The sequence below is a fragment of the Pongo abelii genome, chromosome 13 (genome assembly GCF_028885655.2).
Source record: "Pongo abelii isolate AG06213 chromosome 13, NHGRI_mPonAbe1-v2.0_pri, whole genome shotgun sequence".
NCBI lineage: Eukaryota > Metazoa > Chordata > Mammalia > Primates > Hominidae > Pongo > Pongo abelii.
In genome coordinates, this window is record NC_071998.2 from 37,288,224 (window position 1) to 37,315,025 (window position 26,802).

Below are 26,802 nucleotides of genomic sequence, written 5' to 3' on the forward strand. Positions count from 1 at the left end.
TGCTAAAACACTCAGAAAAATAAAACTGCTTATGTATCTATTAGGTTGGCGCAAAAGTAAAAAACTGCAATTACTTTTGTGCCAACCTACTAAAACACACACACACCCCATCAACAAAAACGACCTGCCTATTATAACTAAGCTTTGTTAAAAAACTTAAATGGAAAGTCAAAAATGATAATTTACTTTGTTTTTTTTTTTGAGACAAAGTCTTGCTCTGTTGTCTGGGCTGGAGTGTAGTGGCATGATCTCAGCTCACTGCAACCTCCACCTCCAGGGTTCAAGCAATTCTCCTGCCTCAGCCTCCCGAGTAGCTGGGATTACAGGCCCCGCACCACCACTCCCGGCTAGTTTTTGTATTTTTAGTAGAGACGGGGTTTCACCTTGCTGGCCAGGCTGGTCTCAAACTCCTGACCTCTAGTGATCTACCTGCCTTGGCCTCCCAAAGTGCTGGCATTACAGGTGTAAGCCACCACACTCAGCTGATAATTTACTTTTAAAACCTACTTCAAATTGAATATAGATACTCCTTGATTCATGATGGGGGTTATGTCCCAATAAACCCATCGTAGGTTGAAAATGTCAGAAGACAAAAATACATTTAACACACTTAACCTACCAAACATCATAGCTTAGCCTAACATACCTTAAGTGTGCTCAGAACACTTACATTAGCCTACAGATGGGCAGAACCATCTGGTAACACAGAACACTATAGAATATCAGTTGTTTACCCTTGTGATTCAGTGTGATTGGGAGCTGCGATCTGATACTGTTGCCCAGCATCACAAGAGAGTGGTTTACCACATATCTTAGCCTAGCCTGAGAAAAGATCAAAATTCAAAATTCGAAGTACCATTTCTACCTAATATGTATCAATTTTGCACCATCATAAAGTTGAAAAATCGTTAAGTCCAACCATCATAGTTGGGGACCATCTGTACTGGAAAGCGTATCCCATAAAATGCCTCACTGTGGGTTCTGAGCCGGATAACCTTTCAATCAACTTTCTGTGTCTGTAACCTATGGAAATCCAAGAGTTTGTGCATAAACAGAGAATTTTATTTGGAACACGTCAAGTATCTGCAGAAATTATTCAGTTAAAAAGAGAAACAGCTTCTGATGAATGCAGTGACATTCACTTTAAATCAAAGCCAAACGGGTTACGCCATATTTATACCAACCCTGAATGCATAATCAGTTCTTTTATATTATTTCTAAAATTAACCCTAGAAATTAAGAAAACAAGTTTAATTTTTAAATAGGTGCATGTTTTTTAATGAAACCAAGTCAGAGAGAAAAGTCAGTATCTTCTACCTAAATGTTTATCCATTACTGATTCTTTTAACAAGGAAACTTCTCTATAGTTTTTTTGTTTGTTTTTTCTTTTGGGGAGATGTGCTAAAGAAGACAGGGGAAGTGCAACTACCTTTTATAAAAACAGAAAAAATAAAAGCTAAAAGGGAAAAATCATTCTTCTCTATCTTTCAACATGAGAATCAACATGTCCTCAAAGAAGTCCCCTGAAATTTTGGAACCAATTTTAGATCTGTGTGCTTTAAGTGATTAACAATGATCCTGTTACAAACCAACAAAATATATGCATTCATTCAACATCCTCAGCTCTTCAGATAGGACCTAGCACTTAGTATATACCAGATAAATTATTATTAAACCAATGCAAGTATTACATGTCCATCACCTCTAATCCCACAGAAATTCTTAATAACAAATGACAAGAAAGATGAGTTCATCAACATGGTATTCAAATTCTTAACTCATATTATTGTATCTCATTCAGCTCTACCATCTATCCAGTACATTACCTTAAATGTACTGTTTCATTCAACCCTAAATCTTTGTTCTGATATCTGCCAATCTTCTTACTCTTTTTGTTCTACCAGTCTGTTAACTTTCAACAAGTTATACAACATAAATTGATGTTCAGCAATCAACAAGAAATATTTAAGTAAATTTAAAGAAAATCAGTACTTTAAAAAGTAGCTGCATTATAATTCACAAAGTAGCCACATTTGTAAGGATACCTTGTATATATATTTTTTAGCTCTACTTGAAATTCACAATGGGCTCAAAAGTTTATTCCACAGGTTTCCATAGGTAAGAAGAGAGAATATGGACACACTTTCACTGGAAAAATAGGTAACCTTAAGTCTTGTGTGTAAACCAATTGCCCTTAGTGCAGAGTAATGTCTGTCAACAAAGAAGAATCTTAGTTTTTACATTACAGAAGTCCCACTTGACAGGAACTTCCAAAACATTTGAAAATACATTTTTATAGAAAAATGAGCTACAGTTTCACATCACTGTTTTATAGTGTCACATCTACAAAACTAAGGTGAAGCACCGACCAGGCTGTATCCTTAGCCTTTGGGAACTTGTTTGGGATATGAACACACTGAACACTTTCTGGACTTCTAGTCTTTAGGTGTTCGAACAGCCAAACTGAAATGTAGCAATCAATGAAAAGAAGAAGAATGCATGGTGTGGTCTTAGAAGCAATGATTCTCCATAAAGAGACAGGTCCTCAGTATCAGAAGCTGGGGTCAGAGTGAGGAAGACTCTTTCAAACCACTTATACCCCTCATCTCAACCTCAGTTCAGAATATCCACTGCAGTGAGCTATTGTTACTTTTTGGAGTGGGTCATATCCCAGAAGGGGATTAGGGCAAGAAAAAAAAAAAGGCTGAAAAGCACAGCTACAAAAGGATAAGCCTTATAGCTTTCCTTTATAGCTCTTTCCACTCTGATGCTGAAAACCCGAACATATATAGAAAACCCCAACTCTAAGTACGTTTACCATTTATGTTGGAAGATATAAAGAGCTATTTATGGCTATTCAGGGATCAAAGAGTTTAGAAGAGTTAGATTAAGGAAGTAGCTAACATTTGGCTGAGTATAGCACTTATAAACTCTTGCAAACATAATTGGAAATTGAATATAAATCCGAAATCAGAAAAAAAATATAAACATGTCAATATTTTAAAAAGTAGAGACTAAATGTCAAGAGTATGCTGGAGTTATTTAATAAAAGCTATTACTCAAGCTGGAATATTTTAGGAACAAAAGGTAAAAATAAGGGTAATTTTTATGCTGTGTTTTAAATGACTAATTGCCTATTAAAAACAAGAATAAAAGGTACCTCTCCAGATGCTGTAGCTAATCTATTGGCAGGTGTTTGCATATGAAATTTACATGTAGCTTTTTTCCTTTTTCTTTTCTGTTTTAAAGCAACAATGGGTATTGCTAGTCACCATAATGCAGTCTGAAGTCCCATCTTTTTTAATCGTATGAGTCATAGGCACATCTTTACCTAAGTTTTCCCATTTGTGTTCACTGCATGACAAGCGGTCAATCTATCTTTGTAAGTCCTCAACGACACAGGAAATCCTGCCTGCCTTAGGAATTGGTTTTACAAGAGCCTATTTTCAATCCTTTTTATATCGTGGCTCCAATTCAATTCAATAAACAGAAGTTTGCCTGGTTCCTACTGGCATCTAATCTCAGTACAAACGCAATCCAGAAGAAAAAGCCAAACCCATTTTAATGCCTGAGGATCCCAAGGAATTCACACCAAACCTTCTTGCCACGTAACCTCAAAGACAGATTCTGAGTAATGTTACACGTAACTTCATCTAACACAATGTCTGCTTGACACTTCAGAGGCATTCAATCAACATCTGTATGCATTTGAATTCATAGTGGCACTAAATAAGAAATCAGATATTTAACTCCTTAATAGGATCTACTAATTTAAAGCTGATTATAATAGGCAGATACTAGAAAAGGTTGTATGTTTTTACTTCAGTCTAAAAACTAAGATAATATACAATCATGTCATCTGCAAACAGGGACAATTTGACTTCCTCTTTTCCTAAATGAATATCACACTATGTGTTAACCCTTAAAAGACAGTGATACTTTCTTCAACCAGTTTTCTGGAGCTAACCTATATACCATTTCACAGATACTAAAAAAAAAGCAGATTTTTTCATATGGCATCCCATTGTTTATCACAAATAGAGATCTTTGGCTGCACAGGTGGTATAAAATCTTAGTCTATGAAGGCCATGCTTGGATTAAAGTCCAGGATGGCATACTAATTAGGTAAAGTGATTCCTATGAGTGACTCAGATCTGGAGCAAGCCATATACCCAGTCACCTTAAGAAGATTTCATTTGCATCATATGTGCCTTCCATCTGCTTCAAACCTCTACAGTCTTTTATAGATAAACAAATAATGGGTATGAATTTTTATCTTGCATGGACAACAAATCTAGGGTTACATATATATTCATCAGGTAAGGATCTCCTAAGATGAGAGAGAAAAAGTTGTAAACCCTAGCAAATTAAGAAATACCAGTGAGAAAGCAGATATGCCTACCTTTTCAGGCAGATGAAGAATGGTGTGTTCTCCTGCACTAAAATTGGCCAGGGATCTATATGCAGCATTTGCCACAATTGGGTCCTAGATAGGGTAAAAAAAAAAAAAAAAAAAAAAAAAAAGCAAGCAAACAAAAAAAAAAAACACAACATACATTAAATATCAAATCTGGAGGGGGAAAGAAACCTTCCCTCATCAATCCCAAAGTTCTACAGTCAGTGCTTTGAAAATGGTATTAAAGCTTTTCCTAGCTAAAAGGATATTTACTAGCAATTTCAAAAGAGAGATCGAGAAATTTAATCCTCGTTTCAAAAGAAAATATTGCAAAAAAAAGTGAAAGAGTCTGTGAAGGGAAGTAAGAACAACTGGAAAAAATTATCAGCATTAAATATTTTTCTGGAGAATATACCCAATTAAAAATGGGCAAGGAGATGAAAAATCCTAAATTTTTATCCTAGTTTGAACATTAAATATAAAGTAACTCATAATTGCTCAAGTCTCCATGAAGTAGTATGATTTAGCAGAAGGAGAATAAGGAGTTACTGTCTGATAGGCCTAGGTTTGGATTCCAATTCTCCACCTATTAATAGGGCAAGTTAGCCTTTTGGAATCTAAGCTCATTCATCCATGAATTAGGTGTAACATCACCAGCAGTCTCTATGTATAATCCTTGATTGGAAACAACATCTAAAAAATGGACTGGACTTTTTGTTTGTTTGGTATGCTTGTTGGTGGGGAAGGGGCAAAGCAGGAAAGGGGAAAGACCACATAAAAATATAAGATAACATCAACAGTTCCTCTTCCCATCTGTCAGATTCACCAAGTATTAAGTGCACTTTATGGTAAAAATGTATTAAAGGGGATAAATTGAGCATAATTTTTAAAACCAAAACTTATGAAAAATCACACTTTTTTTAAAAAATTGGGAACCCATTATTTCAAGGCAGTTGTACTTTTTACCCTAAGAGTCTTATTTTACAAATGTCAAAATTATTTCCTTAGCTTTGTTCTGATTCACTGACAAGCCTTGTGATAGTACCTTGTTTTGAGTATGAGTCCAGAGGAAGCTGAGGACTTGAACTTTAAAATTCTGAAAAGTTAACAAACAAAAGAATAAATTGTTAAGACCAAGCTAAAACTGAGAATAAATAATCCAAAGTAGCAAATAATGAAAATTAAGTCACTTTTAAAGTAATACCACCAGAAATTCACTTAATGTGTATTCACCCATCATTCATAAAATGTAAATATTCAGAAACAAACTCATCTTCTAAGCACATGGATATTTTAAACACATTAAGATTTTAAGATAATGAAATTTAGAAACCTAACCATTTCTTACTCTTAGTCCCTTCAAGTACTAACAGAAATGTCACTCTTTCATGCCACTGTTCTAGCCTACCCAGAAGAGAGTTTTCCTTTCTCCAAGTGGCCATACGGCACATGGTACACCTCAGCATCTAGCATGACTAACTCGCTACGAGGCTGTACAATACTTAAGGCAGTGACTGTGTTTTTTTCATTTCAAAGACCTAAACCACAGAGCCCACGCAGTTCCTCAAAGATGACAAATGTGTAATAAATAATTGATTAAGCATAAAAGCCATTTACCTTCCAACAGTCGGTGGTCTTCTTCATTGCCACCATATCTAACTTTTTGCCCTTCTAAATCATATTAGGTTCCTCTATACCTCCTTGCCTTTGCATATTCTAGTCCCCAAACTTCAAAGGGAAGCAACAGTATATTAATTCTTCCGGTTCCAAGTCCAATAGCACAGATAATTTCCTTGGATTCTTGCTAAGAATGTTTGTCATTTTCTCTACCACACTCTCATTGCCCTTTAATTAAGTGTGCTCATCAAATGTTATTATAATTATCATCAGTCACATCTATCTCCTTTACCTACCTTTGAGCTTCTAGAAGGCAGGAACTGATAACATGGTATAATGCGAAAACAAAGGATATGAAACTAGAAAGTCCTGGATTCAGACATCAACTTTCACTTAGCTTTTTAACTACAGTCTTGGTCAAGTTACTTGCCTAGAACATAGCACATACTCAATAAATATTTGTCAAATAAATAGGCCTCTCAAAGGTTTACTTTCTGTAACAATACAATAAAAAATGATACCTTCCTATCAGAGATTAGAACTAATTAATATAAACTAGTAAGAGTGCTAGGGATTGAATAGGTACTCAAAAATAGGGTTGACTATATTTATTAGTATCTCTAGGACCTAGTGCAATTTTAATAAATATATTCTGATTCAATGAATAAGTGAAGCAAGCACTGTGCAAAGCAATTCAGAAAATACACTACAATTAAATCATGGACTCTATTTTCAATAAGCCTATAGTTCAATGGGGAAAATAATATATGCATACATATACCTGTAGTATAAAATAGAATAAACGTTCTTGGAACAGTATAAAGAACTTTGGGAACAAAAGACTCCAGCTTGCAGACAAACTCTCAAAGGATGGGATGAGTTAAAACAATCCTTTTCTTCCTAAAATATATTTTTAAATTAAAGAGGAAAAAGAAAGTAATTTTAGATAGAGGGAATAATATGAACAAAGGAAAAGAAATGGAAAAGTTTGGAGGAAGATAAGGACACTGTAAGTGGTTTAGTTTTATTGGAGTGCAGGATACAGACCACTAATGAGGCCAGATTCCAGAATGCTTTATGGACTTGGTGTAAACAGATTGGACTACATTTTAGGGAAACTTAAGGCAATGAAGTTACTAGGGATAGAAATGACTTAAGAAGCACTTTGGGAAAAATTAAATTCAACTTTGGCCCACATCCAGACAAATTCTAAGTAGTTAAAAAACCAATTATCTAAACACACACAGATAAAAGTGGGAGGAGGAAGGAGGGTCTCTCCCTTCTACATTTCTTCACTTCTGCTTTTAAGGGGACTATGTTCACTGAAGAGACTCCCCTAACTGGGCAGGAAGAGATGGAGAGAATGGCCCCAAAGCAGTCTGTCTGAACAACAGAGGAACCCTAATATAAGATACCAGAGGAAAAGAATGTAAAATCTGAAAGAAAAAAAAAAATCTGGTCCAAAAGATAATTCACAACCATGGATAAGCCAACACAAAAAACCAACACACGAGCCAATTCATAAATTAACCTGTAATAAAATCTGATTAACTCAAGGTACAAGCAATACAAAAGGTATATGATTTTAGCCTCTGAAGACAGAAAGTAAATATACCCAATGTGGCCTTACATTGGCTTTTAGTCTTAGCTCATTATCAGTAGCCCTGTGGACTCTCTGACAATATAAGAGCAAGTGCCTGTGAACTGCAGCCATAAGAAAGAATGTTGGTGAACTGTATACTCACAGTCACAAATTGATTCTTTTTTTAAGACCCTAAAAAAAAGGCTACATGTAAGAATAAACTAAAATATTCTGCATTGATTCAATCATTCATTCAACAACTACTTACTACATATAGATTATGCACCAGGTACTGTGATAGGTATTGTACAGCCCAGTAAGGATAAATTTGATTTTATTAATTGAGCAGCATTTAGAATGAGCTGAAGTATCTTCTAAGCCTGTCTCAGTCAGATGACGTAAAACATATAAGGGACTATTATTGGAATCTGATGGCTGGAGTGGCAGTTTATCAAAGTCTGTGAAGGACTAAATCAAACTAGAAGTTTACCAAGACTGCAAGTGAAAATCAACTGCTGCTCTTTGAAGGAAAAGGAAAAATGGTGAGCATGAAAAAAATATATATATGGCTTACGAATGTAGAGGCATAAATGTAATTCACTACCCTCTCATGCATTTCACTCAAAGAAGAGATAATGAAGAAAATATTAAGCAGTAATATATGAATCTTATAAAAAAGAATCTTCCACCAAGTATTTCAACTCATTACAATGACAAACACTGAGTAATTCACAAAGTTTGGAGAGTCTGTCCTGCCTTTATTAACGTCTTTGTGGCTTACTTTTTAGAACTTAAAACATTAACAAAATGATTTTTAATGGTTGGCTTTATGAATTCTATTATGTTGGAAACACTAGTTTTACAATATTGACTTTAAAATCTTGACAATACTCTCATAATTAAAAGTTGGTATCCTTTATGTAAATAAGTTTTAGACATAAGATTGATGAGGAGCTATCCTTCTACTCCTAAGAGTCCATAAACATATCAACACGGTCTCAGAACAACAACAACAACAACAAAAGATTAGGAATATTTATTCCAAAAGTTATTATAACACACATCTTTCCCATGAAGAAACAGGCAATGTGCTGAGCTCCAAGTGCATACCTCATATTCAGTTGTATTGACTGTTAAGGAAGGAACTAGAGAAAATAGTTCACTCAGTGTCTTCAGAATGAGAGGTCTTGTGTCACAACTCAGCTTTGGAGAGAGAGCATTCCAAGTGGAGCGAATGCAAACAACCTGCGAAGCAAATAGGAAAGGTCAACACCTAACAAGACTCCAACCTATATAAAGCCATTAATTAAGAGTATTATATTTTATTATAAGGAAACTTAAGAAACAATTAAGACTATGCCTAGAAGATAGGATTTAATAAGGTACAACCCCTCAAATGAAATAACTTAAACCAATGTAAACTGTTGAAGTTGTGCCTGCCTCCCACAATTGCTTTTTTACTACTTTGTTTTTAGTTAACCAAGTAAATAACTCTCTCCTAAGCATACAAGCTCTCACTCTCACCGACATACACAAAATTAACTCCAGATTATCTAGCTATATATATTGTTGAAGAACCAGCCCCTGAAACAAAGCAGGTAAGATAATGCTAGCCCATTTCTAAAGCCAGGTATCCACATTTTTTAGTTTTTCAGCCCTGTTGAAACCATATCACCACTCAGAAAATTGGAGTATTAATATATATAAATCAAACATTCTCAAATCACCTTACAAGCTTTTCAGAGGTAGGAGAATAACTATAGTATTTAACATAATAATTTAAGACATCTTAAAAGTCAATTCCGGTTTTTTAAGAGGTCATTAATGATAAAATAAATCTAAAGCCCAGCAAAAATGTTGTATCATTTCTAACTTGACCCAATTTTCTTAAACCAAGTGTTCTTCATTCATTTCAATATCTGGTTTTATGGATAGTCAAATATCTTCTTAAGTTCAATTCCAGCTAACACTGATGATTTTTTCACTGATAGATGTTTTATGAAAATGTTAAGACTCAGATAGGAAGAATGCAAACACAGATCAATTAGATAGGCTTTAACAAGAATTAATCTTTCTAAAATATTCCAATCTTTTCTTTTAAGCTGTAATTAACACATACAATTTATCTCTATCTACAAATACAAATTATTTAGAAAAACTACATAAGGTAGTAAATGAAAAAATGTCAAAGATAAATGAGTAATATATACTTAAGGAGACAGATTAAGAAGAGGCTCAAAGGAAAGACAGTAGACAGAGTATTTCTGAGAAAACTTGGATTCAGTGCATTTGCTCTTACTTTATACTTCCCGTGAAACAGTAGAATAATAAATGCTCTTTGATTTGGGATCCCCTACATGATTTGGGTTCAACTAACCTTTCCTAAGGGCAGTATTGTAGACCAGGCATGACAGTAGGCACATTTACACAAAGAACTAACTCTGATATTATAAATCATCAACATTTGAAATAAAACCCAAACCAATTCTCTAAAAGCTATCAGTTCAGCACAAGTGCATACCCAGAGTGGTACACAGTACTCACAGAAACAATAAAATATGAAGATGATCTAATCCTTCAAAAACTTGACACCTTATTGTAAAGGAAGAAAAAGATACATCATTCTAAATTATTGGAAACAAAAAGGTATATGACATGACTTTAAACTATTTCAACAGAAAATAGTTTCAAGAGGAATCTATGGAGGAGGATAAGTCAATGGGTGGGAGTCATCAGGGAGGGTATCAAGAGATGATAAGACTTGAGAAGAGATTTGAAGAAAGAATGAACAGAAATCACACAGCCATGCCACAAGAAAATGGAAAGCAAAAGTCAAACACAAAACAACATGTTATAGGTACGAAAAGCACGAGTATTGGTGGGGAAAGGCTGGTAGATCACAGCATACTTAGAATATCAAAGCAGTTGGAACCAAATCTAAAAGAAAAGGCAGGCTTTAAAGATTTCAAGTTAAGAAATACAAAACAATTTAAAAGCTATTCTTAAAAGATTCATTTGGGCCTGGCATGGTGGCTCACGCCTGTAATCCCAGCACTTTGGGAGGCCGAGGTAGGTGGATCACTTAAGGTCAGGAGTTCGAGACCAGCCTGGCCAACACAGTGAAACCCTGTCTCTACTAAAATACAAAAATTAACCAGGCATGGAGGCATATGCCCCAGCCACTGGGGAGGCTGGGGCACAAAAATCGCTTGAAACCAGGAGGCGGAGGTTGCAGTGGGCCAAGATACCGCCTCTGCACTCGAGCCTGGGCTACAGAGTGAGACTCTGTCTCAAAAACAACAACAAAAACAAAACAAAACAAACAAAGAAAACAGTGCATAATAGGGACAAAGGCCAAGAGACTGAGGAACTAATAAGAGAGCTTTGCACTATTCTCAAACAATTAAAGTCTCCTAGGGCAGAAGAAAAGGCCACGATTGTAAGGCTTCCCCAGCCACATGGAACTGTAAGTCCAATTAAACCTCTTTCTTTTGTAAATTGCCCAGTCTTGGGTATGATTTTATCAGCAGTATGAAAATGGGCTAATACAGAAATGTGACAAATAAATGCAATATGGGATCCTGGGACAGAAAAAGGACATTTTAAACACACATGTCCATAATTCAGTTAACAGCACTGCACCAATATTAATTTCTTAGTTTTAATAACTGTATTATAGTTATATAAGCAAGATGTTAATATTAGGGAAGAAGGGTGAAAAAAACACGAAATAATTATCTATTTTCTCTTTTAACAACAGCTCTTTTGATGTATAGTTCAAATACCATACAATTCCTCATGTAAAGTGTACAATTCACTGGTTTTTGGTATACTTACAAAGCCACACAACCATCACATTCAAGTTTGGAACATTTTTATCACCTCCCAAAAAAACTCATAATCATTCATCATTCTTGATTGCCCCCTAAGCTCCTCAAATCTAGGCAACCACAAATCTACTTTCTGTCTCTATAAATTTGCCTATTCTGGGCATTTCCTATAAATAGAATAATATAACATGTGCTCTTTGGTGTCTCGCTTCTATCAGTTATCGTACCTTTTCCAAGGTTCATCCATGTTGTAATATGTGTTAGTGCTCATTTCCTTTTATTGCCATATAATACTCCATTCTCTATATATATGCTTTAAACTTTTCCATAAGTTTAATTTCAAAATAAATTTTTTTAAAGAATAGAAAAAAAACACTAGTCAAAAAAGTAATGGCTAAGAATTTCCAAAATTAATAAAAGACATTAATTCTCTAACTTAACTTGTAATGCAAATAAGCTTATATCTAAATACATTATAATATGACCATTAAACACCAAAGACAAAACAACAATCTTCAAAGTTAAAGGGAAAAAATACAGACTACCTGCAAAAGAACAATTGAGAATAATATTTTCTTTCTTTCTCTTTTTTTTGAGATGGAGTTTCACTCGTGTTGACTGACTGGAATTCAATGGTGCAATCTCGGCTCGCTGCAACCTCCACCTCCCAGGTTCAAGCAATTCTCCTGCCTCAGCCTCCCAAGTAGCTGGAATTACAGGCATGCGCCACCACACACAGCTAATGTTTTTTTTTATTTGGATTTAGTAGAGACGGGGTTTCACCATGTTAGTCAGACTGATCTCAAACTCCTGACCTCAGGTGACCCATCCACGTCGGCCTCCCGAAGTGCTGGGATTACAGGCATGAGCCACCATGCCCGGCCAACATTTTTAAAATTAAGATGAAAAGACCATACAATAAGATCTTAAAAGTGCTGAGGAGCAAATGAAATATTCTCAAGGACAGACTATATGATAGACCACAAAACAAGTCTAAAAAATTTTATAAAAATGGAAATCATATCAAGTATCTTTCCTGACCACAATGGAATAAAAGTAGAAATCAATAACAAGAAGAATTTTGGAAACCATACGAACATATGGAAATTAAACAACATGCTCCTGAAAGACCAGTCAGTCAATGAAGAAATTAAAAATGAAAGTGAAAAATTTCTTGAAACAAATGAAGAACACAAACATACCAAAACATATGGGATATAGCAAAAGCAGTACTAAGAGGAAAGTTGATACCAATAAAGTGCTTACATCAATAAAGGAGAAAAACTTCAAACAAACCACCTAACAATACATCTTAAATAACTAGAAAAGAGCAAATCAAACCCAAAATTAGTAGAACAAAAGAAATAAAGATCAGAGCAGAAATAAACGAAGACTGAAAAGCAATGAAAAGATTAATGAAATGAAAAGTTTGTTTCCTGAAAAGATGAGTAAAATCAACAAACCTCTGGCCAGACTAAGAAAAAAAGAGAGAACATTGAAATAAATAAAATCAGAGATGAAAAAGGGGACATTACAAAAAACATTCACAAAATACAATACCACAAAAATTCAAAGGATCATTAGAGAAGATTATGAGCAACTATAGACAATAAATTGGAAAACCCAGAAGAAACAGATAAATTCTTAGACACATACGGCCTACCAAGATTTAATGAAAAAAAGAAATCCAAAGCCTTAATCAGCCAATAAAAAGTAGTGAGATTGCAGCCATAACAAAGTTTCCCATCAATAAAAGCCAATAATCTAATGGCTTCATTGCTGATTTCTATCAAACACTTAAAGAAGAGCTAATATCAATCCTACTCAAATTATTCCAAAAAATAGAAGAGGAGGGAATACTTCCAAATTCATTCTATGAGGCCATTATCACCCTGATACCAAAACCAGACAAAGATACAATAAAAAAACAGAACTACAGGCCAATATCTCTGACAAACATAGATGCAAAACGTCAACAAAACGCCACCACAACAAATTCAACAATACATTAAAAGGATTGTTTCTTGTGATCAAGTAGGATTCATCCCAGGGATGCAAGGATGGTTCAACATATGCAAATCAATCAATGCAATATGTTATATCAGAATGAAGGACAAAGACCATATGATCATTTCAACTGATGCTGAAAAAGAATTCAATAAAATTCAACATCACTTCATGATAAAAAAAAAAAAACTCAAAAAAAAAAACTGGGTATAGAAAGAACATACCTCAACACAATAAAAGCCATATAAGACAAATCAACAGCTAGTAGAATACTGAATGGGGAAAACTGAAAGCTTTTCCATTAAGATATGGAACAAGTCAAGAATACCCACATTCATCATTATTCAACATAGTACAGAAAATCCTAGCTACAGCAATCAAGCAAAAGAAAGAAAGGGCATCCCAATAGGAAAAAAAAAAGTAAAATTATTTTTATTTCCAAATGATATGATCTCATATTTAGAAAAACCTAGAGACTCTACCAAAACAAAATTAGGACCATTAAACTCAGGAAAGTCACAGAATACAAAATTAACATTCAAAAATCAGTAGCATTTCTATATGCCAACAGTGGACAATCTGAAAAAGAAACCAAGAAAGGAATTCCATTTACAATATCTACACATAAAATAAAATACATAGGAATAAACTTAACCAAAGAAATGAGAGATCTCTACAATGAAAACTATGAAACATTGATGAAGGAAAATGAAGAGGACACACAGAAAAAACAAATTGAAAGATATTCCATGCTCATAAATTGGAAGAATCAATATTGTTAAAATGTCCACATTACTTAAAGCAATCTATAGATTCAATGCAATCCCTATCAAAATAACAATTACATTCTTCACAGAAACAGAAAACATAATCCTAAAATTTATACAGAAAATAAAGACCCAGTATAAGGAAAACCATCCTGAGAAAAAACAACAAAATTGGAGGAATCACATTATCTGACTTCAAGTTATACTACAGAGCTATAGCAACCAAAACAGCATGGTGCTGCATAAAAACAGACACATAGACCAATAGAACAGAAGAGAGAATGAAGAAATAAATCCACATATCTGCAGTGAACTCATTTTTGACAAAGGTGCCAAGAACATACACTGGGAAAGGACAGTCTTCAATAAATGGGTCTGGGAAAACTGGGTAACCATATGCAGAAGAATGAAACTTGACCCCTATCTCTCACCATACATAAAAATCAAATCAAAATGGATTAAAGACATACATCTAACACCTGAAAGGATGAAACTACTACAAGAAAACATTGGGGAAGCATTCTAGGACATAAGTCTGGACAAAGGTTTCTTGAGTAATACCTCCAAAGTACAGACAATCAAAGAAAAAATGGACAAACAGGATCACACATCAAACTAAAAAGCTCTACACAGCAAAGGAAACAATCAACAAAGCGAGGAAACAACCCACAGAATAAGAGAAAATATTTGCAAACTATAAATTTGACAAGGAATTAATAACTGGAATAAAAGTGGAGCTCAAACAACTCAATAAGAAATAATCTAACAATCCACTCAAAAAATGGGCAAAACATCTGAATAGACATTTATCAATAGAAGACATGAATGGTTAGCAGGTATATGAAAAATGCTCAACATCATCAGAGAAATGCAAATTAAAACTACAATGAGATATTATCTCACCACAGTTAAAATGGTTTTTATCCAAATGACAGGCAATAATGAATGCTGGTGAGAATGTGGAGAAAGGGGAACCCTCGTACACTGTTGGTAGGAATGTAAATTAGTACAGCCACTATGGAGAAGACTATGGAGTTTTCTCAAAAAAATTAAAAATAGAACTGCCATATGATCCAGCAGTCCCACTGTTGAATATATAAATATATCCAAAAGAAAGGAAATCAGTACATCAAAGAGACATCTGCATTCCCATGTTTACTGCAGCACTATTCACAACAGCCAAGATTTGGAAGCAACCTAAGTGTCCATCAACGGACGAATGAATAAAGAAAATGTGGTATACACACACAATGGAATATTATTTAACCATAAAAAAGAATGGAATCCTATCATTTGCAACAACATAGATGGAACTGGAGGACACTATGGTAAGTGAAATAAGTCAGGAAAAGAAAGACAAATGTTTCATGTTCTCATATGTGGAAGTGTTTTAAAAAAAAAGAATACAGGGGTAGAATGATGGTTAACAGAGGCTGCAAAGGGTGACAAGGAGCTGGGGAATACAGCAGAAATCATTAATGGGTACAAAAATACAGTGAGAATAAGGGCTAGCATTTGATAGAATAGAGTGACAACAGTTAACAATAATTTATTTTATATTTTCAAATAACTAAGAGAGTATAATTGAAATGTTCCAAACACAGATAAATGATAATGCTTGAGGTGATGGATACCCCAGTTATCCTGATTTGATCATTACACAGTGTGACTATATCAAAACATCACATGTATCCCATAAATATATACAACTATTATGTACTCATAACTAAATTTTTTTAATTTTAAATATTAAAAATAATAAAAATTAAAAAACAATTTACTTATTCAGAGACAAGGAAAAAACACTTAACATGGCTTTCAAGGTTTTTCATGATCTGCCTTCTATCTATTCCTCCAGTCTCATCTCTTCTGCTAGTTCCTTGACATCATATTTGTTTAATAACTATTATTCATATTTAATGTTAGAAAAATAAGGAAAAGGAATATATACATTTTATTTACCCATGTATCAACATTTTAAACCACTATTTCTTATATATGGGAAAGTTTTAATAAATAAATGTAAAATTATAATGATGAAATAACTTTTCCTGTGAGAATTTTTTCCATATAACTCAATTAAATTTGTTAGACTATAGTTTGTACGGTTTAATGCTTGCATTCTTCCAGATATAACATTTTTTCCTTTTAAATTAAAAAAAGCTGTCTATTGCCATTCTTTATAAAGCACATTCAAGTTTAACTTAAACACTAATTCTGTGAAAATTAGTTGAATTATTAAAAATGCAAATCAATGGGTATGCAGTGGTTTTTAGATCAGGAATTTAAAAAGTGCTAAGGAAACTGCCAGCCTACAATGCTAAATCTACCATCGAATAGTAGGGGCAAAACATGTAATCAATCAATCAATCATGAGGGATAATACCTAGAAATCATCCACATATAGCATACGAATATTTATGTAAAAATGACTCAGAATGTTCTGCTTAGTCTGTCTATAAGATACTGAAGAATTCATCTCATCCTAAGTGTTTATGTTATGCATACTTTGTTGCTGAGGAAGAATGATACTTTTCCCATGTCATTCTTCCACAAGAATCTTACCAATTTCCCATGTTATTCTTCCACAAGAATCTTACCAACACTAAACAGTACAGATTAAAGAAGACCTTATACAGTGTGGTATGCTGGGAAGAGCACATTTTAAGGTCAGAAATCCAGGTCTCTGATTTGGTAGCTGTGTGACTATGGTGAAGTCATTAATTTCCCTCAAACTGTTTCCCCAGCTGCAAAATGGAAATAATATTAGTAACACCTGCTCTATGTACAGCACAAGGTTACCAGTAAAGCCCATATGGAGACGACTGTACACCTACTTTATACACTGAAAAATATAGTTATTGTTGTTACAACCAATAGAAAAAAAATAGTGAACCTCAGAAGAATCAGAACCTTTTCTTCTAATTCCTGTGCTGTAAAAATGACTTTGTTCTTTTGCAGAGGAACAGAGAGTTATCTCCTAATTTTACTTTCCAAAGCTATTTCTAGAAATTCCTGAGAACAGCCTACTCCTTTTGTCCTGATTCTTTACTCCAACAGAGGGAAAGCTTTATAAAAAACCTTTAGGCTATGAAAACTGCCTTATTTGCCCTTTTCATAACGAAGGCAAAAGAAACTGGCTTCACAATTAAAGGACTCAAGTCATCATCACGCAGTGAAGCCCTCTTAAGCTAATTCAGCACACACAATTCATAAAACAGGATGCTTCTGTTACCAAAACACAATAACGGGATAAGAGAGAGTTTGAAGAGACACAATCAATGGAGCAGAAACAATGAGAAAAATAACATTCTTTCTTATCCTAATAATATAGGGTTAGGGGTTGTTAAGTATTTAAAAAAATGACTAGCACAGGTTTATTTAAGCAATTCCGCAGCCTTTTAATGTCTGAGACTAGTTTATTATCAAGGCAGCATTGTAGGGAAAAAAGAAACAAATAGATACAGATATTGAGGTACCTTTTAAAAACTCACTTATAATCTAAATGACAGTAATTCTGATGATTTTCTAATATAGTTGAACAACTTTTGTCCTGTTCATGGCAAAGAATATAGATGAACATATCTAAATCCCAAACTATGCCTTAGAGAATCAAAAATATTTGGACTTGTTGTAGTAAAGCTACTCTCATATTAACAACCCTTAACATCACCATGACATTTCCAAAAGAGGTGTAACAGAGACTTTTTAAATTATTCTGTATTTCTGAAAAACTATTTGGCACTTTGTAGTACATACTTATAATTCTAATATCTGAATAGAACAGGTTTAGAATTGTGTGACACAAGTAAAAACAGAGACATTTATTAAACAGATGGATCTAGACTATCAAGCCACCCAAGAGACTCACTACTCAACAGCCAGAGATGTTAGGTTTCTTTTTTATTCCCCCAAGTGAGAAATTACAGGTGCCTAGGATACTTCCACAAGGAACAGTATCTTCCAATGCAAACTCCATTGATTTCTCTGCAGGAACAGAAAGAATGACACAAAGAACTCCCTACAGGGACATTCACTTTTCAGTTTTGCTAGATTCTGTCTGTATGAATTATCTATTTTTTGGTGGACATTCTTCCAGGATGAACTAGCAAATTCATAGGAAGAATATGTCAAAAAATTCCTTGACAAAAAAATGATTAGTGCTTTATTCCCCCAAAATAATCAGAGGAAATTTTTTTGTAACGGCCACTCCTTCCTCTTTTCTAATAGACGTTAGACTCCAAGATAATAAAGGAAAATAACAGAAATTCAATCAACATAGCTTAAGACTCAATAAATCAAACTACTGGGAAGTTGTTCAACAGATACAAAATTAAAACTAAAGCAAATTGAGTATTTACTAGCAACAAGAATAAAATATCATCCATCTAAATGTTAAAAAGGGCTAAAGAGGCTGTAAGTGTACTGTAGAAAGAGACTGAGAAATACAGCTTACTGTCATTTCATATTTAAAAATCAATATGCTGTGTATCAAAAATAATTGATGAATTAGGCAGTCAATTCAGAAACACTAAGAACACTTTAGAGAAAAACTTTAAACTTCAAAGATAAAGTTTTTAGGAATACCTATTGAGTTTAGTCCACTTTACAAAGATAGAATTCCATGAATGCATTTCTAAGTAACCAATGTTGAGAGTTCCTGAAACATAACCTGATTACATGTTCAACGAAAATGATTCTTCTATCCTCCCACCCCCACCCTATGTATCCACAGATCTGGGGATAACAGAACTGATGAATTCTTCATGGATAAACAATAGGGAAGATCAGTCTTTTAAGCGTGAGTGGCTCACACAACTAACTACAACTCCCTAGTAACAAGGAACAAACATGCCTGTGGTCCCTTTTCATAGAAACAATCAAGTTCCTTCTTAGGAAAATCAAGACTAAAGACAAAACCTATAATCTACAAGTTCAAGAGAGAAAAAGGAAACTTTTTAGTAAAACTTCTTAGGAATTACTTTGCTCTTCAGTGCTAGAAAACTAGTGAATCACAACAAAAATGATTCCCCCAAAGCAAGGTTTAAACAAGAATGAACAAGATTTTTCCACCCAAACAAAAGCAGCATCTAGCACAGTGCTTGGCATAAAAAAGCACTCATCTCAAAACAAATTTATGAATACATGGTGGTAACTGACCTATCACCAGCTAGGACACGGCAGGGCACATTTTCTGTCAAGGGTCAGAGAATTAACATTTTAGGTTTCAAGGGCCACATGGTCACTATTACAACTACTCAGTTCTACCACTGTAGCAAGAAAGCAGCCATGGACAATAATACATAAACAAATGAGCATGGTTGTGCTCCAATAAAACTTTACTTACAAAAAAAGGTAGTGGGCTGGATTGGAAGAGTCAGCCATGGTTTGCCAACTCCTGAACTAGACTATGTGATTATTAACTGGATACAGCTTAGCAATTAGATTAGACCAATGCTTCTTTAACTTTAATGTACACTTGAATATCCTGTGGTGAAAGGATCTCATCACACTACAGATTCTAACTCAGTAGGTCTAGAGTAGAGCCTGAGATTCTCGTTTCAAGCTGCCAGGTGACATAGAAGCTGCTAGTTATAAAACCATACTTTCAGTTACCAGATATTAGACTTTATTAGTGAATTTACTTTAAAATTTCAAAACGGGTAGGAAATTACAAATGTGACAGCAATAAGCCCTGGATTTGACTTGAATTGTTCCAATGTCAGGAATTCTGATGTGTTGCCGCCATAAAGCAGTCAAATTCACAATGAATTCCAAAGTTTAACCTTCCACACTGCTCTTCCACTTAAAAGAGGCATGAAGATAAAAGTCAGAACATTTATGCAGATATCTGGTTTTAGAAACAGGGACATCATATTTTTGAATCCCTTTCTTTACAGATAAAGACGCTAGACGGAAAAAAAAATTAATATACCAATGGAACTAAATAATAACACCCCCCCCCCAATGAAAAAAAAAACCCAAAACTCTTTCATGGTTTTCAACTTTATTTAAAGGTGTTAACTTTTGAAATTATTCCTACAAAATATGCAAAGGAATAAGTTTTCACTAGAGATAGACAAGACAAACCCTGACATTTAAACCAACTTAAGGTGATCTAATATTTTCATAAGACTAATTATTTATCTTCTTTATTCTTCAGTTCAAGAAATGTAAACTGAGCAACTGCTATGTACCAGGTACTAAGCTGGGCACTTTGCGGGAGGAGGTCAGTTGCTAAAACATACTTTCTATCTTCAAGGACCTTAGCATCAGGTAGTAGAGACTGATACATAAACATGCATTACAAAACCTTGTGTTAAGAGAAACTGCAGAAGTTTCATACTAGATATAGAGGGGGAAATTACCTGGTTAAGGAAGAGAGCAGAGATCAGAAAGGAGTTCCCGGAGGAAATAATATTAAAGAGCAATTATGTACCAGACACTCTGTTGTGTCTTTTTAATTTCCAATTATACCAATTTAAATTATGCCAATTAAATCATATATGATAGAAGAAAATCAAGTTTAAAGCATAACTGAAGGTAGGAGTCTTTAAATACTTTTTGCTCATGCAACTCCTAAAAAGTTTTGAAAAAGCATGTAAATTGGTATTTAAAAAGTATAAAGACTGCAAAAGATTTGTTTTCTAACATATGGTAAATACTTCCATTTTAAAATAAAATTGCTATAACATTCTATTAAGTTTATACAATTACATAAAATGCCATAGCAATTTTATATCTACCATCATCTATTTCATAAAATCCATATAAAAAATGCCTCTAACACTCCAAAATTGTATAATTTTCTTCCTCGACAGTGTATTTCTGTCATGTGACAATCCTGCACTTGTACCTCCTAAATCTATAGAAATAAAAAAATAAAAAATAAAATAATACAATGTTTTTGAAAAAGAAATTGTATTACTATTACAGTTATGCTTCATAATTTTATTCTAATATATTTAATGGTTCAGAGTCTGCTATTGGTCACCTCTCATATGCCTCTATAACAAAAATAACTTTATAAATTAAAATTATTTTTATTTCTTATGACCATAAGAGTTTTTTTAAATTTTGAGTTGTATCATTGTTATGATTATTGCTAATATACAATTAATCAAAACATAAATATTACAAATATTGGTAAGTAATCACCAAACATAAAAGGTTTAAAAAATCAGAAATGGTGTGGTCTCAGTAGAAGAGCAAGATGGTTCCTTGATAAAAAATGCTTCCCCAAAAATCAATATTTTGAACTGTCTCTTTGTTCATTGCCCTGAAATTTTTATACCTGAGAGCAATGAACTAAGGAAGATTTACAAGTAGAGATATGCCTTCTTTTTGCAGAGTAGAAAGGAGGCAATTATGAAAGGATAGTTGGGAAAGGAGATACAGTTTAATCTAAGGCAGATAAATATCAGGGAAGAGTACGTAGTGAAGTTGAGGATCTGGACATGTAGTTACTAAAACTAACATGGCTGCCTATCCCTTAGAAAGTCTTCAAATACCCTATGTACACAAGTTTGTAAACCATGACTTTAATGATTTTTTTCACTGCAAATTAAAGATGCTAACTCTTTGGACCCAAATCTCTTGAGAGTACAGCAAAACCAAAGCTGTCCTAAGCAAATAATAAAGAGTTCAAAATTAAAACTATATGTAAAAACTCCACAAGTGTAAGTGAGCTATTAATGTTGGTTAAGTTATTCCCAGAAGTCTACATTAAGGTTGACTGACTATATTAGAATACCCCAGAAAAACATCTATAGTATAACAATAGTTTAAAAAACAGAAAGAGTTTCAAGAAAGCAGACAGTAACTGTTGGGGGAAAGGAGAGGATAGATGGTTGATTTCCAAAAGAGTCCACATGCTGTGGAAAATATATTTAAAAAGAAGAGGAAACAAAGGGCACCAAGAAGAAATGTTAGCAAAGTAGGAGAACCAAGAAAGTAGAGGGTCCTGGAGTCTAGGAGAGGAGGGAGATGTCTATATGAAAAGCTTTTCATGGCACTTTTCACTCAAGAGAAGTGAAAGAGGTACTGGAAAAGTATATTGGCTTGGCCATTAATAAAATCCTTTTTTATATTTTTTTGTCCAAATTAAAAACAAAGCACCTTCTGTTTAAACTGCTTGCCTATTATAAACTGAGAGTACAGAGAAGTAATGCCTCTTTTTTCTCAATTCTTTTCAAACCTAATTGTCCATTTATGCAAACCAGAAATGCAAATCTACCCAATAATAAAGACACTTGCAAAGATAAAGATACAAAAACATTTATCACAGTGTGATTTATTTAAAAAAATAATAATAATAACAGAAACGACTTAAGTATCCCACAACAGGAAATTCATAAACTACAGTACAGCCATGTGTTCATTCAATTAGATGTCAAAAGTGGATTATCAACATGACATAGTGCCCCTGGTAAACGGCTGGCTGAAAAAACAAGTTGCAAAAGAATGTGTACAGCATGATTCCTTTCTCATTATACATACACGGTGGTTAACCCTGTGGTTTACGGTGATTTTTAACCTTCTTTTCTTCCCCTTACAGGTCTCAGAAAATGATAACCCAAAATGAAGGTCTCAGAAGCAGCTCTCTCTGACCTTAGCTTACCCTCTTGTCTCTGACCCTTCCATCTTCCAAGAGGCTAGCCACAGAAACCAGAATCCCATGGAAACCAGAACCCTTTTCCCCAAAGCCAGCAATAAAATCTAAAAATATTACTCTAACCCTCCCCACCACCTTTCTGTGTAAAAACTGGACATAAAGAAACTACCTGACCTACATTGTTGACTGTAGGCCATGAGACCCCTATTCCAGAGAGGGTCTTGACCCAGACCCAGAAGGAGGGAATGCATGCTTAGAGAGACCAAGAAGAATTTAACTGGACAGGCCTTGCTGCGTTTCCCCACTCAGTCTATTAGCGTCAAATCATGCCCACTTTGTCCAGTCATATTTCTACATGGCCGCCCATACTTTCTTGAAGCTAAGCATACAAATAGACTGTTTCTCCTGTATCTCTGGATCTTCATCTGAAGGATTCCATACCATGTAAAACTATGATCAAATAAATTTGTATGCACCTATTAATCTCCCTTTTTGTCAGTGATTTTCAGCAAACCTTCAAAGAGCAGAGATAAAGTTTTCCCTTAGCTCCTACACCCCATAATTTCTGACTTTCCTGTCATATACATAGAATACTTGAGTCACACTTTAAATGAAATATGCTCAGTTTATGAATTTGATCCTTAATCATTTTTCTATAATTAAAATTAATTTTATTTTGCTCTTCACCGTATACCTTACATGAAAACTTCATTTTCACATGACATCTAAAATTATTGTGTTCTCTTTTAAAGACATTTGGCAAAGTGATCATTCTTTCATAAGAACTGACATTTATGTTTTTTCTATTCACTCATTTAAATTTTGTTTTACAGGGAAACTTGGAAGTTTACTATAGCTGTTCTTATTTTACAAAATAAAGCCAAAACTCTTCTACATGGAAAACCTAATATAATTCCAAGGACATCTTACGTACTCTTATTGCCAAGCATGATTATCGCCCCTCCTTCCCCAACGCATAATCCAGGAATTAACAACTATTCTTGTCACACCAACTAAATATATGGCTGGTGGTAACTACACAATCCATAAACACACACCAGGAAAACAATACTGCATGAATCTAAAAAAAAAAAAAAATCTGAGCAGATGGACTAAACAGCTTCCTATAGGTTCTCAAAGAAAATAATAGCAGCATTATAAGAATTTAGACTTAACATACTACAACGTGCATGAACCTTGAAAACATTATGCTATGTGAAATAAGCCAGTCACAAAATACCACAAACAGTATGATTCCATTTACATAAAATGTACAAAACAGTCAAATTTATAGAAACTAAAAGTAGATTATTGGTTGTGTAGGGCTGGGGTAGAGAGAGATGAAGGATTGGGAAGGTAGTAGCTAAGGAATGCAGAGTTCCTTTTGGGGATGATGAAAATGTCCCAAACTTATTTGTGGTGATGATTGTACAACTCTGTGGAAAAACAACTGAAATGCACGATTAAAATGGGTGAACTGTATTATATATAAATTTTATCTCAATAAAGCTATTTACCAAAAATGCTTGCATTTAGCATGGTTCTACTTGACAGATGTTTTGGAATCAGAGAAATCTAGGTCAAACTTTGCCCATGCCACTAAGTAGCTATGTGACCCTCGGTCTCCACATCTGTAACATGAAAGGTAATACTAATAACAACCTTAGAAAGTTACTGTGAAGATGTTTATAAAAAGACTTGGCACAGTATTTGGCAATGGGCAAGCACTAGAATGTCTTCTCTTGGCATCAGTATTAAGATTACATTCTGTTACATTAACTCTTCAGCTTAGGGTAATTTTCCAACGATGAACTGGACATTGGACCACCATCCATTTTCAGCACTAGGCTGGATATGTATCATTACAATTCAACTTACATGGCAATCACTCTACTTTCTACATTAATCAACACCATTTCTAGAGTTTAACAAGCCTTGCTACATAGGGTGCTCATTTGGCATCTGATTCATCCAACACAGCCAAGTGTACTAATCATGAAACTCCCATAATATTGTTTGAAGAAGGCTCCCAGGACTAATATTAGAATTAAAGAGATTTTAAAAGCTCTCATTTCCCCTTCACTCTCTTTAATCCTCACAATTATGTAGTGGGCTTTTGGCTGCTAAAACAGTTTGGGGCTGGAGCTGACAAAGTCCAGTGAGAGGGAAAGAGGAGCAACCAGATGCTGGCTGTTTCCATCTAGGTTGGCTCTGGTTTTAAGCTTTAAGAAAGAGAAAAGGACATTCAGAAGTTTCCTTTGATTCTGTGCAGCCTAATCTCCAGGAGGTGAAAAAGGCAAATCTGGGCAAAAACTTCACACAGAAATAAAGAGTACGCATTTCTCCACAGTGATTTCTCAGTTTCAGCTCTCAGAAACCTAAGTGTAGCCACAGATGAATGGACAGGGCACACGAGGCTGAGGAAGTGCTCTCCAACATAATGACTGAAACAGACATATTCTAGCCTGGAATCCCTGAGAAATGTGCCTAAATGTCTAACTTGAGTCTAGAAGATGTCTGAGCACTCCTCCTTACAACTCCACAAGTCCATACTAATAGAAAGTAAATGTAAATTTCTAGTATAAAAACTCATAATAAACATTTGAGATTTCCTTCTATTTTCACATTTATTTCAATGCATCATATAGTTTATCCTCAGATAACTGTAACCACATCATCAATAATGCTTATTATGTTAGCATTTGCATACAGTTAACATTTACTACATAAATGAAAGAATCAGAAATTTAGTTACAATGGTCAACAATGTTTTCCAAAACAAATATGAAGACACATATAAAAAAACTTATATCCTATGCAGAAGAGCTTATAGGGAAAGCAGCACTCCCGTATAATACAGGTAGGAGTCCATATGGGAGGAATCTTTATAAATGGTAATTATACATCCTTGGACCAGCAGCCCCATTTCTAAAAATTTATTATAAAGAAATAATCCGAGATATGTGCTATGGTTTAGCTCTAAAGCTGATCACTGCAGCACTGTAGATGACAGTAAAAAATTGGAAACAATCTAATAAAATATCCATCAATAAAGGACTAGTAAAGGGACAATACATGGCATGTACAATGATATACCACGTGCCATACATATATATATATATAGAGAGAGAGAGAGAGGAAAAGATGCATAAAATATATCAAGAGGAGAAGAATCAGGTTCTACTAAATATGTTCAGTACAATCTCATTTCTAAAAATACCCATAGACATACAGACATGTACAGAAAAATGCATGAAATTATATATGGCAAATTATTATCCCAGTTATATCTGGATAGTGACATATGGGTAATTTTTTGCTTCTAATTCTGCTAATCCATATTTTCTGATTTTTGAGCATCAAATGTGTGTCATGTAATAAAAATACTTTAAAAACCAATATGCATATTCTAATAAGTAGAAATTGATTGAGTCAGTGAGGGAGGGATTGTGAAATTAGACATTTCCTGGACAACTCAAAATGTCTCATAAACAAGCAGACACTGAAGTCTCATAATAAACTCTGCCCTCTATTAAGTACTAGGACTAGAGATTATGAAAGAAATCGGAAAGAGATTATGCCCCCAAAGTAGCTCACAGAAATACAAACATGAAAATAAACATTTACAGTAAGTCAAGGTGTCAAATATAGAAGGAAGCATGAAATAAAAAGAGAAGGACACAAACCTGAGGGATAGGAAAATTTCACGAAAGAGAAACAAAAATCACTCAATAAACCCATCACATTAACTTCATTATTAACTTAACAATTAGAAAATATCTCACTAATAATACTAATTTTACTGATATTCTCAGATTAGTTTAAATCCTCTAAATACCCATAGTGACTTCGATCTCTGCTTTGTAGATTTCATCACAACTGCAAATAGGTAAGTGTACCATCAATGGTTAGATGAGGCCGGGTACAGTGGCTCACACCTGTAATCCCAGCACTTTGGGAGGCCGAGGCAGGCAGATCACCTGAGGTCA

At 34.3% G+C, this 26,802-nt stretch overlaps 1 protein-coding gene across 16 annotated transcripts in view; it reads right to left on the reverse strand.

Moving 5' to 3' along the window:
- The window catches only part of FOCAD (focadhesin), a 319,540-nt gene that overhangs the window by 126,603 nt on the left and 166,135 nt on the right, over positions 1–26,802 (reverse strand). For all 16 annotated transcript variants that reach the window (XM_009244392.4, XM_063714188.1, XM_063714187.1 and 13 more), the window contains 3 exons: positions 8,706–8,840; positions 5,442–5,492; positions 4,403–4,486 (listed from right to left, as the gene is read on the reverse strand). In XM_009244392.4, the coding sequence (XP_009242667.3) occupies positions 4,403–4,486; positions 5,442–5,492; positions 8,706–8,840 (270 nt within the window). The remainder of the gene's footprint in view (positions 1–4,402; positions 4,487–5,441; positions 5,493–8,705; positions 8,841–26,802) is intronic.